We start from the raw sequence: 14,921 nt of genomic DNA, 5'->3' as shown, positions 1-14,921 counted from the left end.
TTCTCCCGCGACACAGGTCGTTGTGCGTCTGGACACTTTGTCCGCTTCAAAGAAGAAATGACTATCCTGGCGTCAGGGCCTACAGTTACTTGGAGTGAATCTAACACAAAGATGCTTGCATCAATCATGATCAAATGAAAGCAAAAAGGTGATCGAGGTTTGAAAGATTCAAATGAATAAGGTGTTTTCCATTTATCCATACGCCCTACGCAAACAAAAAAAAAAGTGAAGGGGAGTGGTTGCAGGGTTTTTTCATTTTGATATTCCGCAGTTCCCCTTTTCCCGCTGCTGTCGCCGCCGTCGTTGTTGGACTCCTTGAAATTGTTCTGGGCGAGTTTGCCTTTGACTAAAATTGGCATGTCGTACAAAAATTCTTATAGCGAATTTTTTAATACCAATGCAACGGTCCCTTCTTTTTTTTTTTTTTTTTCTTATTTGCTTGTTTGCCGCTTTGATCCATTCATCTGTTTTTTCCTTTTTTCCGCATTCCCTTTCATCCTTCATCTAGTACTTTGCCTAAGTATTGTTTCTCATCATGCTGGGTGAACTTCCTCCTGAACTGTTGCTCCATATATTCTCCTACTTGTCTTACCCAGAGGCTTACCGAATACGAGCCGTCTGTCGGACATGGCGACTCATGGCAGAAGAGCACATTTACATGAGCATCAAGACGCATGGGGCCAAAGTCAAGATCAAGTTAGGCGAACGCAATAAAACCGTGATAGACCTCGTTCCGCATCGTTTTGATAAAGTCAATGGTATTATTGAATTTCGTTCACGTAACCAAGCATCGGTCCCGTTGCAGGATGTACCCTCGTTATGGAGTGCGTATCATCGACGTATGCAGATACACTTTGACCAATGGGTGACCCCGCGACTGCCACTGTCCGACACTCTCAGCATGCAAGAACAAGCGCAGTTATTGTTCCATTTGCAATACAATCCTTCGCTGGAACGTGTTTATGAACTTCCGCCTTATGTTCCGATGCGAACTTTATCTGATCGTCGCTACGTGGGTGACAAGGGCATGATCCTCAGCATGTCTTACCTCCATCCGCAGGATGAATATCAACATTTGGAGCGCCAAGTAGCCGCTATTGGCGGACTTCCCGTTCACTTGGCTGCCACGTCGTCGGCCGACCACCGTACCGCAGCGTCGTTGTCTGGATCCATGCCATCGTCGCCCCGACTGGAAATTCACCACTTACGTGTCACCCTCGGATGGATCGTGTCCGGCATGAACCCCAAAATTTCTCCCACGGATATCTACAGTGACCGGTATCATCATCTTGCCAACTGCCTTGCGCGTCACGGATTTTACAAATACGATCCAGTCTCTGAACCTGTGCTGGCTTACATCCTTGGTGAAGAAGAAGACTCTTCATTGGCGACGGTTCCTCCGCCCAAGTCAGCTCTTCCCACGGTGGTCAACAACTCCGATCCCCCAGAGGACGAGGATGATCTGCCTGCCAGTCTGGTGAAATATGTCCAAGCGCACACTCACGAATGCCACACACGGCTCACACGACTTCAGCATATGTTGGAGGGAGCAGGCGTTGATGCACGTGTACTATGGAAATACACTTTTGCTAAATCGTTTGTGATTGGCAACGGATCCCTTTTAGGGGAAGAAGATGTGGTCCGTCGTATCCAGGATTCCGAAGACGAATGGCGTCGTCAACGTGTCACTTTGACCAGAAAATTGGCGGCAGCCCATTAAAGAAAAAGATTCCCATCATGCACAAAATCACCCTCTTTCCCCAGGTTTCCTTTTTCGGATTTGTTGTTGTTATTGCTGTTGCTCTGCATGCATTCCTATTCCCCACTCCCATCCATCGATTGATTTTGTCGCCATCTATATTCTATTATTCCCCCCCCCACTTTGTAAATTCGATATCTCGTTCCGCATTGTGTCGACCCTTTGATTGGGTTCCCTTACTTTCACTAACTAGTAATTCTTTTGTATGCATTATCATTTTATCAATCCAATTTATCATCTCAAAACTTTTTCATCTTAACAATGATGCATGTGTGAGCGCATGAACGTGTGTGACTCCATCATCACTTATGCCCAAAAGCCGGTTCTTGCAGGATTCATATGCCCTCCTTCCGGGGGCGGCGATGAGCGACCCTGTTATTCAACATCACTACACTCTGATCAAACACCCCACTGGCTCAGAAGGATCGACAGGGGTTCTATGGATAAGAGACACGCCCGCAGTTCGCTTTATGGGTACAAGCTATCACTTGCTTGCCGAATGCATCTGGCAATATGCCTAAAGTTTTGTATGGCAATGACTCGGATCCTCCACAGTTACATTTTTCTTGGCCAGATCATAAGGTCACTAGGTCAGATCCTGGATGATACACGTGCAAACTATGCAAATCCACTATTGCGTAAAATGAGTAAGATGTTTGCACGTATTTCTGGTTCAACTTGCAATCTAATAACTCGAGTGGGTGATAAATTTTAGGTCATTCTCGGTTCGTCGCTGCATATTATGCCATATCTGACCTTGTAAAGTTTTTATTCCTTTCCAGAACGCTAATTTACGGTTATTCAACAAACCATGTCTTGAATCAAACTGAACTAACCGATGAAAAGATGATCCACTTACTGCTTCTTGGGTCATCATAGCCGGATCTTTCCTCTATTTGCTCACATTCATTTCCTAAATACTTTGGCAATATCAAAACACAAGCTATCGACAGTTGTAGCTGACTGATATCTCGTATTCGATATAAGTCATCATTGCGAGGGTTAGTCCAACAGCACTATTCGAGCGATAACAACATTTCCAATGTAAAGCTTCCCCCTTCAAAACATGAGAATTTCTGTGCCGGTGATTTCGAGTTATGATGACGATCAATTCTGAGCTTGGTTAAAAGGAACGAAGTAAAAAAAAGTCCGCGAAACTGGTGATTCTTGGCATGGAAATTCCGCAAAGAGCCAAGTAGTAATCGATCGCTGTGGAGACTATTTTGCATTAGCGTCAAATCCGAGACGGCATTTAATCAAAGAGAGATGATAAAAAAATGAACTTTGTGCAACCTACGGAAGATCTTCTTACCATAAGCATTTTAAACACCTTTTTTATCTATAAACAAGCCAGTCACTGTTGGCCATGTGGGCAAAGGAGAGAGTGGATCCGGGCCAACAAGTCAGTCAATCAGAACAATGAAATCTATTCACAGATCAGCCGTATTTGGAAGAAAAATGTGGCAGGTTATCTACAAACGGTTGTCGACCCGCCAATTTAGGCAACTGCTATCTATAAAGCTGACCATTTTTGTCATTCAAGATTAAGCCGTATACCATGTTCTCCCGCGACGGAAATATGGATGGAATGAAGATTGCTGAATATAGATCAATTTAAGAGTTTACGATGTCACTTGCATGACATAGTAAAGAGAGTGAATGTCAGTATGGCTTGATTTAGCGATAAACTTGTGTGCCTTTATTTATCCCAGTGGAAACTATCTAACTCCGTTAAAGTGGAGCCAATATCCAGAGACGCTGCTTTTGGACCGAAAAAAAAAGGCCACCAATTTTCAGACATTTGACTCTCCGATCCAAAAAGCATAGTGTGCGATTTGCCCTGGCAGCCCAAAAATTTTGTCTTCTTTCCTTTCCTTCTCCAGTGTCGAGCCTCTCGCCCCCCTTTTTTTTCCACCATGGCATCGAAACATGAGGACATTCGTATGACTCGCCGGGATGATGACGAGGATCAGCAACCTTTTCTGCCTAATCCTGCCGTCCAACGAAAACCCGCTGAAAACCCGGTGACGCTGATCGTCGCTGTCGTGGCTTTCTATTTCGCTATCTCGTTGTCGGTGGTCTTCCTGAACAAGATCATCATGAGCGGTTCTGACTTTCCCTATGCTCTTTTTGTGACTTGGTACCAACTGGTAGTGGCACTGGTCTTGCTACTGATTTGGGCTCGTCTCGGTGAATCGTAAGTGAATCAAGGGAAAAAGAGAAAAGGCACAAGGGACCGAGAGAGTTCATCCAACGGTTGAATGAATAAGGCACGGCTTATTGACTTGTTTTTGTTTTATTATCTATCTTGGGGTTGCAGTCACGTCATGTTCAGCATTATTCCTCCTTACGAATTTGATACCAAGATTGCCAAAAAGGTGGCGCCTTTGACTTTTGTATACGTGATGATGCTGGCTATGAACAACCTTTGTTTGAAATACGTCGAAGTGACCTTTTACCAGGTACAACAGGCCGTCGACTATTTTTAGCTGCTCTTTTATGGGCTTTTTTTCTTTTTTTATTCTCCAAGAAAAAATATTAACTCCTCCCTCCTTCAACGCCCCACGAATTTTAGGTTGCACGGTCCTTGTCGATCAATTTCACCATTCTGTTCACCTACTTGATTCTCGGAAAAAGCACCTCTCGACCGGCCTTGATGGCATGCTTCATTGTATTCGCAGGCTTTGCTATTGGATCTTACGGTGAAATCAACTTCTCCTGGGAAGGCATCTTTTATGGTGTCGGCTCTTCCGCCTTTGTCGCTCTTTACGGTATCTACGTTCAGAAAACCCTCTCCGCCGTCGATAACAATCAATGGTAAGTGTCGCGAGATCATCCGTAGTCCTCGTCATCATCCAGCCAATTCAAGATTGTTCTGTCGCTTCCAAAGGAAATTGCTTCATTACAATACCACCTTGGCTATTTTGTTCCTGTTTCCCCTCGTTGTGTTTTCGGGTGAATTAACCGAGATCGCCGCCAAGAGCACGGACGTCATTCAAAGCATGAGTTTCTGGGTTCTGATGGTAAAGTGTGGATAAGAGGAACTTCTGATAGTAGGGGACATTGTCTGATTTTGGGTTTTTCGTTGATTCCATAGACAATTACTGGTATTACTGGATTTGCCATCAACATTGCCATGTTCCTCCAAGTCAAGTATACATCTGCATTGACAAACACTATTTGTGGCACCGCCAAGGTACGTTCACTCTAAAAACCTTTGATCCTCTGTTTCTTTTCAATACATTTGAGATGCTAACCCTATATTCATCTAGGCTTGTGTTCAGACCATTTTGGCTGCCATGATCTTCAAGAATCCTGTATCGGGCCTGGTAAATATATGGAAAAAATCAACTTGGTACGGGGCAACTAGCATCTTACACCACACTTTTTCTTTTTTCCTTTGTAGAATGCTCTTGGTATTTTGTTGGCTTTGTTCGGCTCGGGTTACTATGGCTGGGTGCGCTACCAAGAAAGAATGGCCAAATAGATCAACTCGTCAGTGGTATCTGACATGTAGATAAAAAAAAAAAATTCAGAAAGACTCTGAATAAATTTAAACCAGCATTTTTCATAAACTGAGCCAGGTCGATTTTGCATAAGTGGAGCTACCGATCCCGGCATCGATATACGTCGTCGAGAGGAAAATGATCTGCGCTAATAACCGACCCGCGGTACCCACAACGAGGATCATCAGTGTTCGTATATACGACAAATTGAGATAAACTGTATGAGAACAAATATGTAAAATTGAATTGGCGGCGATGACACGATGTTGATTTGTTCCTTGCGAAATGTACCTGAAAGAGCTTCGACATTCGACGCCAAGACAATGATACTGACAAGCCACGAATATTCCAGTTGTTTGTAATCCCAGATCACCATCAAGATCAAAAGCATCTTGCCAAAGCTGGAGATAATCAATGCCATGGACACGTAGTTGTACCTTTCATCGCGTAGCAACTGTGAGATCACCTAGTCGACTTGATGGTGTCTCGGCATCTCTTTTTTTACCGTTTTACCTTATGTTATCACGATGCCTTAAACAGCAACGAATAGTTAGACAAACCACACAGTGAAATAGGATGAATTCTACGCGTGGATTTTTCATCAGTATGGGATGGCCAGGTCTGTTGCGGCTCTTCAACGTACCAAGAATGCAAAGCGTTAGTATATACAGGTATTGGTAGTAGAGTGATTGCTGGATAAATAAAGAATCTTGATCGGTATAATATTGCTCCAATCGAACCCATTTGATGTACACTTCGAACAAAATCAGCAATATCGCAAATCGGCTCACATGAGGCTACCAAAGCATCCATCAGTTCTCGTTTCCAATTGATAATTGCAAGTTTCCTTACGCACCTCAATACCGTTGCCTTTTTCAAAAATCCTATTAAAAAGTAAATGCCGATACACTTGGGATTTGTGAAGCAACAGATCAATGAAGATGATGACTAGGTCATGCTCAATGTATTTGTCTGCGAACTTGTGGCAACGTTCCTGTGGCGTCCAAACGAAATTCCGCTTCAGTGCTATTTTTTAATGAGCTTGTCCATAACGACACTTACACAAGAGGTAAGCCGGATATTGTCTTTGCTGTATTGCGTATATAAATGCTGAACCGATGCTCCACACTCCACGCATGTCGGCATGTTGATCAACTGGACAAAAGAGGAGTGAAAATGAGATGGTTTCAAATTCAGCCACTGGAAGTCATCCTGCATATGGACTGTCATCCAACAACATCGACATCCAATTTCTCTTGTTCTCAGTTGGCAAATGTTTACAAACTAGTGATCTCTTTTCTGCGACTTATAGATGACCCCTATAACAAATATGTATTTGACGAAAAGCGGTATTCGTGTGTTCTAGTCTCGACAACCTATTTACATTGGATTGCACTACTATGACTGTCGAGGTTGAAAAAATGGGTTGTGTCATGAAATTGGTAATTGATATCACCAATCCTAAGCCTTATGTTACTGATCGATAGGATGACCTCTTACGGCTTGCTTTCTCTTATTAGCAAAAACGATGCAACTACCTACATAATAATCAGTCAGGAACAGCATGCGAATCCTACCGCACCGACGTATAATAATAGAACTTACCCGTCTCATGAGCATGGCTACTCTTCAATGCTATATAAAGCCAATTCTACTGGTCCTTCGACTGAAAATGCCAAAGGATATCAAAGAAAAAGAAAAAAAAAAAAAGAGTATCAGCGGTGTGGATTTTTGGGTATATTTTCGGATACAACAGAAGCCCGCTTTAATTTGTTGAGTACGCAGCGCAGAAAAATCACCAGCAATCCGTTATTAACTCTTGACCGAGTCAACATGTTGTCCTCTTTGCTTCGTTCGCAGAGATCTCTTCTTCGCCACCACCATGTGCGCACTTATTCTTCTATTGCTCTCGGTAAGTGAATATGTGTTTTTTATCACCCTTTGACAATGAGCTCTTGTCCTAATGATCCGTCGTCGAGGAACAGCCCCAGGCGACTCGCTCCACGGATTCCGAGTACAGCAGCGACAAACCATTCCAGAGTTACAGCTTTCGGCGATTCTCTTGGAACATGAAGCCACAGGCGCTCAGCATTTGCATATCGATCGAGACGATGCCAACAATGTGTTTGCCGTCGGATTCCAAACACCTGTAAACGACAGTACCGGTGTCCCCCACGTTTTGGTATGACTTTCGATACGATATAGAAGAAAAATAAAGAATACTGAACCGATTAAAAATGAATCAAAAGGAACATACGACCCTGTGTGGAAGCCAGCAATACCCAGTGAGAGATCCTTTCTTCAAAATGCTAAACCGAAGCATGGCCAATTATATGAACGCACTCACCGGTAACGAAGCACCATCAAAGGTGGATAAACACAGCTTCAAAAGATGTACTTACCAATCTTCCATTGTTTGTAGGCAGTGACTATACGATTTACCCCTTTGCTACCACCAATATGACGGATTATGCTAATCTCCAAAGCATATATATGGATGCTGTATTTTGCCCGAAATTAACCTATCTCGACTTTTCACAAGAAGGATGGCGGTTAGAACATGATGTAGCCGCCGGTAAAACAAACAGTAATACCATATCGCAGGAAATCTCAGAGACTAATACTGTCCTATTCATCTTGATAGATTCCAATACCCCCATCAAGTTCAAAGGTGTCGTGTACAATGAAATGAAGGGTCGCACGGTAAGCATCTTTTTCTGAATACGTGGTGTATTTGGAGCTACCTAGAGACTTAGGTACATTATCTTCGTAGTCGGACACAAGCTATCTTTTCTATCGTCAGTCACAGCAAGCCATGCTTCCGGGTACAACTTATAGTCACGTCAGCGGAGGCGATCCTAGTCATATTACCAATTTGAGCTATGATCAGCTAAAAGCTTTCCATGATACCTACTATCATCCCAGCAATGCAAGATTTTACACCTATGGTGCGAAACTAAGTCGGTTTTATTCTAAGTACTAGACATACTCAATTGACGTTTGTTTTTTGAACAGGCAACTTCCCTCTGGAGCATCATCTAGCAGCTATACAAGAGAAGCTCGATGGCTACAAACGGAGATCGATTCCTGCCGCAAAGAGCACCGTAGATCCTTGGGATCAGCCTCGGGCATCATTCACTACCTGTTCTCTTGATCCCAGTAAGCAACATGCCAATCTTTACTATATCCGGATGCTAACATCTTATGTTTAGTGAAACCTGAAGATAAACAAAACAGAGTATCACTATCTTTCCTTGCCAATAACACAGAGGTAAAGCCCAACAGCAGAATTTTAGAATGATCTATTGATTATCATATCCAGGATGTATTTGAAACGTTTGCAATGAAACTATTGTCAAGCTTGCTTCTCAATGGCCATGCTTCACCGATGTACAAGGCACTTATTGACACCAACCTCGGCTCTGAATTCTCGCCGAACACAGGCTACAGTAGCACTACAAAGTACGTATCATTATTAAGACTCTTGTTTCGGTTCTCCCGATTGATGGCAACCGTACTTACAAACCCGGTTCCCTTCTTTTTCTTTTATCTGTGTATACGGATAGGTCAAGCTATCTATCCATCGGACTGCAAGGCGTACATGATAAGGATATTGACAAGGTAAGTTCTGGCTCCTAAGTTTTTAGATCATTCCAAGCAAGGAACCTGATTAACATGGTGTAGGTCCAAGCTGAAATTCGATCCGTATTGGAGCAAGTAAGACGCGACGGATTTGATGTCAAGCGAATCGACGCTATCCTTCATCAAATGGAACTGGGACAGAAGCATGTAAGCCAAAGAAGAAACACGCTCTGGTCGTTGTTATCGGACTAATCATAAAGGTGATCATGCGTCATGTTGATAGAAAACGGCTAAATTCGGCTTGGGCATCATGAACAGTATCACTTCCAACTGGTTGAATGGCGCGAATCCAATGGAGTTATTGCAAGTGAACAAGGTAACTTTAATGGAGTATCACAGATAAATTCGACAATGGTACTCATGGATAGGGCTCGTCGGCCGGGATTAGCATATTGATCGGTTCAAACAAGAGTTTGCCGATGGCCAGTTTTTTGAAAGTCGTATTGATCGCTATTTACTGAACAATCCGCACACACTGACGTTTGTCATGCAACCTGACGCTACATACACCAAACAAATAGCCGAGGAAGAACAATCACGCCTGAAAGAAAAAATACATGCTTTGACCCCAGAAGATAAAAAGGAAATAGTCGCGAGAGGCCAGGCCCTGGTAGCCAAACAGGATGAAGTGGAAAGTCTGGACTGCCTTCCAACCTTGCACCTCAATGATATTGCTACCAAACAAAAACGATTTGTGTTTGAGCATACTGGTTTATGCAATCTTCCTGTTCAGTGGCGTACAACGAGTACCAATGGCGTTACTTACTTCAAAGCCATCAGCACGCTTCCTCCCATGTCGGATGATCTCGCTCTCTATCTTCCCCTGTTCTGTGATGTAAGTTTTTTTTGGCTAGGTGTTCTCATAACACAATCGAATCTCTTATATTTAAAAATTTTCCTCTGAATCTGCAGGCATTACTTTCCTTGGGCACACGATCACAGACAATGGCTGACATTGATGATGATATTCGTCTTTATACCGGTGGTTTAAGCGTTTCACCCATCGCTTCGACAAACCATTCAGGTAGGTTCTATATTTGCTAGAAAAAAAGACAACGCATCAACTCATCAACTCATGTACTTCAAATGTCGAAAAGATCTTGATCTGGCGGAACACGGAATTATCCTTGGCGGAAACTGTTTGGATCGTAACGTGGACAGAATGTATAGCATATTTACCAAGCTTATTCGTGAAACCAATTTTGAGGACACCAAGAAACTCAAAACCTTGATTATGGGAGTAAGTATACTAACAACAACAAAAAAAGGCGAGAGAAGTTGTGAATGCTGGAAAGGAAAATACTGATGTTATGGTTTTCCTTTTCCTGTTTTTAGAATGCGTCCGCATTAGCCAATTCGATCGTGGGTTCAGGCCATGTGTATGCACGAACTTATGCCGGTTCCTCATTGACACCTGACATGCATTACAGTGAATTGTCGGGTGGCATGAGCCAAATTGATTTCATGAACTATTTGGCTGCGCTGGACGATTTGTCGCCCGTGTCCGACAAACTTAAACTGATCGCGTCCAATGTTCTGCATCAGCCTTCTTTGCGCATGGCCGTTACCTGTGGTGAGGATGCTGTGTCTGCCAATACGGATGCTCTGTCAAGTTTCATTCAAAGTTTACCTACGGAATCCTCTTCCTCCTTTGACACAAATGAAGCTGTATGTAAACATAACAAACATGCAACCATGGACACCAAAAAAAAAACAAGTGCTGTGAACTAACATGGGAAACCACATGATCGACAGGTGTTTGCGCAGAACTTCCAAAAGACATTCTTCTCTCTGCCGTATTCCGTGAATTTCACATCCATGGCTCTACGTGGGGTGCCATACACCCATGTGGATGGCCCCAAATTGCAAGTGTTGTCGTCTCTTATGACAAGCCATCATTTACATCGCGAAATTCGTGAAAAGAACGGAGCCTACGGTGGCGGACTTGTTTACGCTGGACTTCAAGGTCTTCTTTCATTCTATTCTTACCGTGATCCAAACTATCTTCAATCGCTCAAGACTTACCAATCGGCCCTTGACTGGCTTTGTCACCGCGAATTTACCGACCAGGAAATGACTGAAGCGAAATTATCCATCTTTCAGAATATTGACGCTCCTTTGAGTGTGTCCAGTGAAGGCATGCTGCAATTCATTCACGGCGTATCCTACGATATGCAGCAACAGTAAGTTTGCATGCTACGTTACGCTTTGTAATATCTTGCTCCGTACTTAATATTATGTCAATTTGTTATTCTCTAGACGCCGTGAACAGCTGTTCAATGTCACTCAAGACGATGTTCACAGGGTGGCCAACAAATATCTGAAAGAAGCCATCGAACAAAATAATTGTTCCATGACAGTCCTCGGCAAAGAACCTACCGAACCTCAACAACTTGAAGCCCAAGGATGGAAAATTCGCACCAGTACTTCCACAAATGTTTAAAGATTGCTCTGTAAATAGCTTTTTGCATGCTGAAATGACGGCGAAGAAAATAATTATTACCGAATTACAAGGACTCCGTCTTCTTGTCATTCTTTTTCTCTGTAGATGATCACATGTATTAGTGTTGAAGTATTTTCGTTTATTTTTCAGTTTTATCTCGCCAAACATTTGGTGCATTGCATATTTTTATTCGCTCCTGAGACGTCGCCCTCAGAATACCACATATTCAATTTGTACACGACGAAATGAAAAGGTATAAATAACGTGTGCTTCCACATTTATGGAGGTTTTAGATTCTTTTTTCTTCTTTGCTTTCTTGAGGTATTGCAAACATGACAGTGGATATTGAAGAAATTGCTTTCCGTGAAGAAGTTGAACGCGTCAAAGAGTGGTGGTCATCTCCCCGCTTCCAACACGTCAAGCGGCCTTATACTGCGGAAGCCATTGTTTCCAAACGCGGTAATTTCCCCACGGAATATCGGTCAAATGTGCAAGCGAAAAAATTGTGGCAATTGTTGCAAAGCCATAAGCGGAACGGCACTACCACCCACACGTTTGGGGCTCTGGATCCCGTTCAGGTCACGCAAATGGCGCCTCACTTGGAGACGGTCTATGTATCCGGGTGGCAGTGTTCATCTACGGCATCGACAAGCAATGAACCTGGACCGGATTTGGCTGATTATCCCATGGATACGGTCCCCAACAAAGTGGAACATCTTTTCTTTGCTCAATTATTCCATGATCGTAAGCAGCGCGAAGCAAGATTGGCCATGACCCCGGAGGAACGCGCCAAAACGCCCGTCATTGATTACTTGCGACCCATGATCGCCGACGGTGATACGGGTCACGGAGGCGTTACGGCCGTCATGAAACTTGCAAAAATGTTTGTAGAACGCGGTGCTGCAGGTGTTCATGGTATGTATCTTGCTCTCATAGATTATCATGATTTGACTTTTTTTTAACTGCCATGGTTTTAGTGGAGGATCAATCTCCAAGCACAAAAAAGTGTGGCCATATGGCTGGCAAAGTGCTTGTGCCGGTGGCAGAACACATTAACCGACTTGTAGCTATTCGAGCTCAATTTGATATTATGGGAGTAGAGAATGTGGTTGTAGCACGTACGGATGCCGAAGCTGCCACACTGATCACCAGCAACATTGATAGCCGCGATCATGCATTCCTTGTGGGCGCCACCAATCCGCGTCTTCCACCTTTGGCCACCGTGATGATGCAGGCCGAGCAATCTGGCAAGTCAGGAGCCGCACTGCAAGCCATTGAGGATGCTTGGTTAGCTGAAGCAGGATTATGTCGTTACGGTACCGCGATAGCTGCCGAACTTGGAGCACGAGGCAAACAACGAGAAGCAGCTGAATTCTTGACGAAAATCCAGTTCAAATCAAATGCCGAAGCTCGCCAGGTGGCGCAATCATACGGTGTGGATATATTTTGGGATTGGGATCTGTGCCGTGCTCGGGAAGGCTTGTATCGATATGAAGGCGGTACCGAAGCGGCCATCTCTCGTTCCATTGCTTTTAGCCCCTACGCAGACATGTTATGGATGGAGACCAAAAAACCAATCTTGTCACAAGCAGAACAGTTTGCTTCAGGTGTTTTAAAAGCATCCCCTCATTCTCTTTTATGCTACAATCTGTCGCCTTCCTTTAATTGGTACAGTAACAGCACGTCTTATACAGAAACGAATCACAGTTGAGTTAAGCCGGCCTCTTTTTTTTTTTTGGTTTTTCCCTAGGGATGCGGCAGGTCTGACGGATACGGATATGGGATCCTTTATTGAAAAACTGGGCCAGCTTGGATTTGTTTGGCAATTCATCACTTTAGGCGGTCTGCACGCGAATGCACTCGCTACCGCTACGTTTGCCAAGAGTTTCAAGTCGCAAGGAATGCTTGGCTACGTTGCCAACGTGCAACGCAAAGAGCGCGAACATCAAGTCGACGTTCTTCAACATCAAAAATGGTCCGGTGCCAACTACGTAGACGAACTCATGAAACTCGTCACGGGTGGTGTTGCCACCACCGCCGCCATGGCCAAAGGAGTTACCGAAGATCAGTTCACACAATAACTAAGACTTCCCGCATTGTCGTCTGGTTTATCTTGAATTTATTTGTAAAAAAAAAAAAAAAAAAAAAAAAAAAAAAAAAAAAAAAAAAAACCAAAGGTCAATGCGATGTTAAATAAAAAGCAATGAGCCCTAATATGTATCACTCTTTTTTATTGCGTTGCTACTTTCTGCCCGCAAAATAGCACTAAATTCTCTCTTTCATATAAGAGAAGTAAACATCTGTGTGCGAGAAACAAAAAATTATATAAAATAAAAAAAAAAAATCCAAAAAACTTGCGGAAAAAGCAAAAAGCGATGCGCGAACCGGGAATCGAACCCGGGCCCTTCGCGTGGCAGGCGAAGATTATACCACTTAACCATCCGCGCTCCGATGAATGATGCGGCCTGTTGTGGATGTTCCGGTCGGCCTTTAAAATATTGGTCCGGAGTTGGCTGTCCGGCATGCGACCCGGAATTTGCGAATGTAAATTTTAGCTTAAATCGAATTGATCGTGCATTGTGAATAAATCGACTCTTCTTGGAGATCTATTTTTTTGGGGGCCTTACGTTTATTTCGTGCTGACAGCAGACTTATTGACGACCCTATTTCTAACATTATATCGACTTTGACTGTCACGGAAATATACTTGGATTGCAGTATCAGAACGGCAATAAGGAGTATTGTCAGAACGGTACTGATCGTATATTTTGCGGAAAGGCGGAACCCGTGCAACGACCTTCACTGTTTTATTTTACCTTGATCATATCTGTACCGCGGGCTCTATCGCTTACCACTCATTCCCCGATCCCTATTTTCGTTCTTCTTTAATCGCCAGCCACTTGCCCGTATCAATTTATGGTGGAGAAGCTGGGCGTAGTGGCATCATCAAACAAGAATAGGGAAGAACCAGACACCCGAACTCAAGAAGACATCGAACGAACTGGAAAGGCCATCGCCGAACGAATTAAAGAAAATATCCTACGGCGCGGTGCGGCAACGCAGAATATGCCAACTGGAGAGAATTCGAGTGGAAAATTGCCAAGCGGAAAAGCGCCAGTTGTCAACAAGGAAGAACAGCAACCGGTTCTATCGCTAAAAGCGAGCATGACTCAAGACATCACAAATTTTATTGCCAATCCAGAAAAATTTTTCGGCACAAGAGACGAGAATCCCGTAGCGTGGTTGCGGCTTATGAAGCGCATCAAGAAAGGTACGAATATGACCGACGAAATGGCGTTAATCATGGCAGGTACCCATTTGCGAGGACGCGCAGGTACATGGTGGGATGCAAAAGAAGATTCGGTCACTACGTGGAGCCAGTTCGAAACCATGTTCATCGCCAGATACGTTTCTAACGGAATGGAGGATACTTGGTGGAAAGAGATTTCCAACATGAAACAGCGACCGCACGAAAATGTAGACGACATTGCTTACCGTTTAGAAGAACTTCTAGCATTGGTCAAGGAGAAGAACGAACGCACAAAAATTCGATACTTTTGGAAATCCATCC

At 43.6% G+C, this 14,921-nt stretch overlaps 5 protein-coding genes and 1 non-coding gene across 6 annotated transcripts; 4 read left to right on the top strand and 2 right to left on the bottom strand.

Moving 5' to 3' along the window:
* Positions 1-637: 637 nt before the first annotated feature.
* Positions 638-1,720, top strand: BYT42DRAFT_489168 (uncharacterized protein; the record flags this gene model as incomplete). The annotated part of the gene is made up of 3 exons (XM_051563917.1): positions 638-793; positions 920-1,364; positions 1,449-1,720. The coding sequence occupies 3 exons, from the start codon at positions 638-640 to the stop codon at positions 1,718-1,720; spliced, it is 873 nt and encodes a 290-aa protein (XP_051426982.1).
* A 2,213-nt stretch (positions 1,721-3,933) lies between these two features.
* BYT42DRAFT_555390 (triose-phosphate transporter family-domain-containing protein) lies at positions 3,934-5,705 on the top strand. Its single transcript, XM_051566657.1, has 7 exons — positions 3,934-3,956; positions 4,080-4,221; positions 4,335-4,576; positions 4,650-4,782; positions 4,857-4,955; positions 5,032-5,088; positions 5,166-5,705. The coding sequence occupies exons 2-7, from the start codon at positions 4,087-4,089 to the stop codon at positions 5,244-5,246; spliced, it is 747 nt and encodes a 248-aa protein (XP_051426981.1). The 5' UTR covers positions 3,934-3,956; positions 4,080-4,086; the 3' UTR covers positions 5,247-5,705.
* Positions 5,063-6,662, bottom strand: BYT42DRAFT_180181 (Arv1-like family-domain-containing protein). The gene is made up of 5 exons (XM_051562410.1): positions 6,328-6,662; positions 6,122-6,259; positions 5,779-6,062; positions 5,557-5,702; positions 5,063-5,482 (listed from the first exon to the last, which is right to left on the bottom strand). Exons 1-5 carry the CDS (start codon positions 6,493-6,495, stop codon positions 5,328-5,330), a joined length of 891 nt encoding a protein of 296 aa, XP_051426980.1. The 5' UTR covers positions 6,496-6,662; the 3' UTR covers positions 5,063-5,327.
* Positions 6,663-7,154: 492 nt separating this feature from the next.
* Positions 7,155-11,622, top strand: BYT42DRAFT_555364 (peptidase M16C associated-domain-containing protein). The gene is made up of 17 exons (XM_051566656.1): positions 7,155-7,447; positions 7,515-7,614; positions 7,688-7,840; positions 7,910-7,968; positions 8,039-8,213; positions 8,281-8,424; positions 8,478-8,536; positions 8,588-8,727; positions 8,832-8,886; positions 8,950-9,054; positions 9,131-9,223; positions 9,296-9,742; positions 9,820-9,931; positions 10,005-10,147; positions 10,243-10,575; positions 10,663-11,090; positions 11,167-11,622. Exons 1-17 carry the CDS (start codon positions 7,229-7,231, stop codon positions 11,348-11,350), a joined length of 2,949 nt encoding a protein of 982 aa, XP_051426979.1. The 5' UTR covers positions 7,155-7,228; the 3' UTR covers positions 11,351-11,622.
* Positions 11,623-11,682: 60 nt separating this feature from the next.
* On the top strand, positions 11,683-13,431 carry BYT42DRAFT_490583 (isocitrate lyase; the record flags this gene model as incomplete). Its single annotated transcript, XM_051564009.1, has 3 exons — positions 11,683-12,265; positions 12,328-13,018; positions 13,101-13,431. 3 exons carry the CDS (start codon positions 11,683-11,685, stop codon positions 13,429-13,431), a joined length of 1,605 nt encoding a protein of 534 aa, XP_051426978.1.
* Positions 13,432-13,726: 295 nt separating this feature from the next.
* On the bottom strand, positions 13,727-13,797 carry BYT42DRAFT_t21. Its single transcript has one exon. It is a non-coding gene; the product is annotated as a tRNA-Gly (tRNA).
* Positions 13,798-14,921: the final 1,124 nt, after the last annotated feature.

This window comes from Radiomyces spectabilis (genome assembly GCF_025331425.1).
Source record: "Radiomyces spectabilis strain NRRL 2753 chromosome Unknown BYT42scaffold_2, whole genome shotgun sequence".
NCBI classification, from domain to species: Eukaryota; Fungi; Mucoromycota; class Mucoromycetes; order Mucorales; family Radiomycetaceae; genus Radiomyces; species Radiomyces spectabilis.
This window is presented reverse-complemented; position numbering and strand designations above follow the sequence as displayed.

Excerpts from the sequence above, each read along its gene's own strand:
- BYT42DRAFT_555390 (XM_051566657.1), top strand. The coding sequence starts at position 4,087 with ATGTTCAGCATTATTCCTCCTTACGAATTTGATACCAAGATTGCCAAA. Across the intron at positions 4,222-4,334 it reads TCGAAGTGACCTTTTACCAG|GTTGCACGGTCCTTGTCGAT; the intron begins GTACAACAGGCC and ends CACGAATTTTAG. Across the intron at positions 4,783-4,856 it reads TGAGTTTCTGGGTTCTGATG|ACAATTACTGGTATTACTGG; the intron begins GTAAAGTGTGGA and ends TTGATTCCATAG.
- BYT42DRAFT_180181 (XM_051562410.1), bottom strand. The coding sequence starts at position 6,495 with ATGACAGTCCATATGCAGGATGACTTCCAGTGGCTGAATTTGAAACCA. Across the intron at positions 6,260-6,327 it reads ATATCCGGCTTACCTCTTGT|GAACGTTGCCACAAGTTCGC; the intron begins GTAAGTGTCGTT and ends TGGACGCCACAG. Across the intron at positions 6,063-6,121 it reads AAAAAGGCAACGGTATTGAG|CCTCATGTGAGCCGATTTGC; the intron begins GTGCGTAAGGAA and ends ATGCTTTGGTAG.
- BYT42DRAFT_555364 (XM_051566656.1), top strand. The coding sequence starts at position 7,229 with ATGATCCGTCGTCGAGGAACAGCCCCAGGCGACTCGCTCCACGGATTC. Across the intron at positions 7,615-7,687 it reads TTATATGAACGCACTCACCG|GCAGTGACTATACGATTTAC; the intron begins GTAACGAAGCAC and ends CATTGTTTGTAG. Across the intron at positions 10,576-10,662 it reads CCTTTGACACAAATGAAGCT|GTGTTTGCGCAGAACTTCCA; the intron begins GTATGTAAACAT and ends CATGATCGACAG.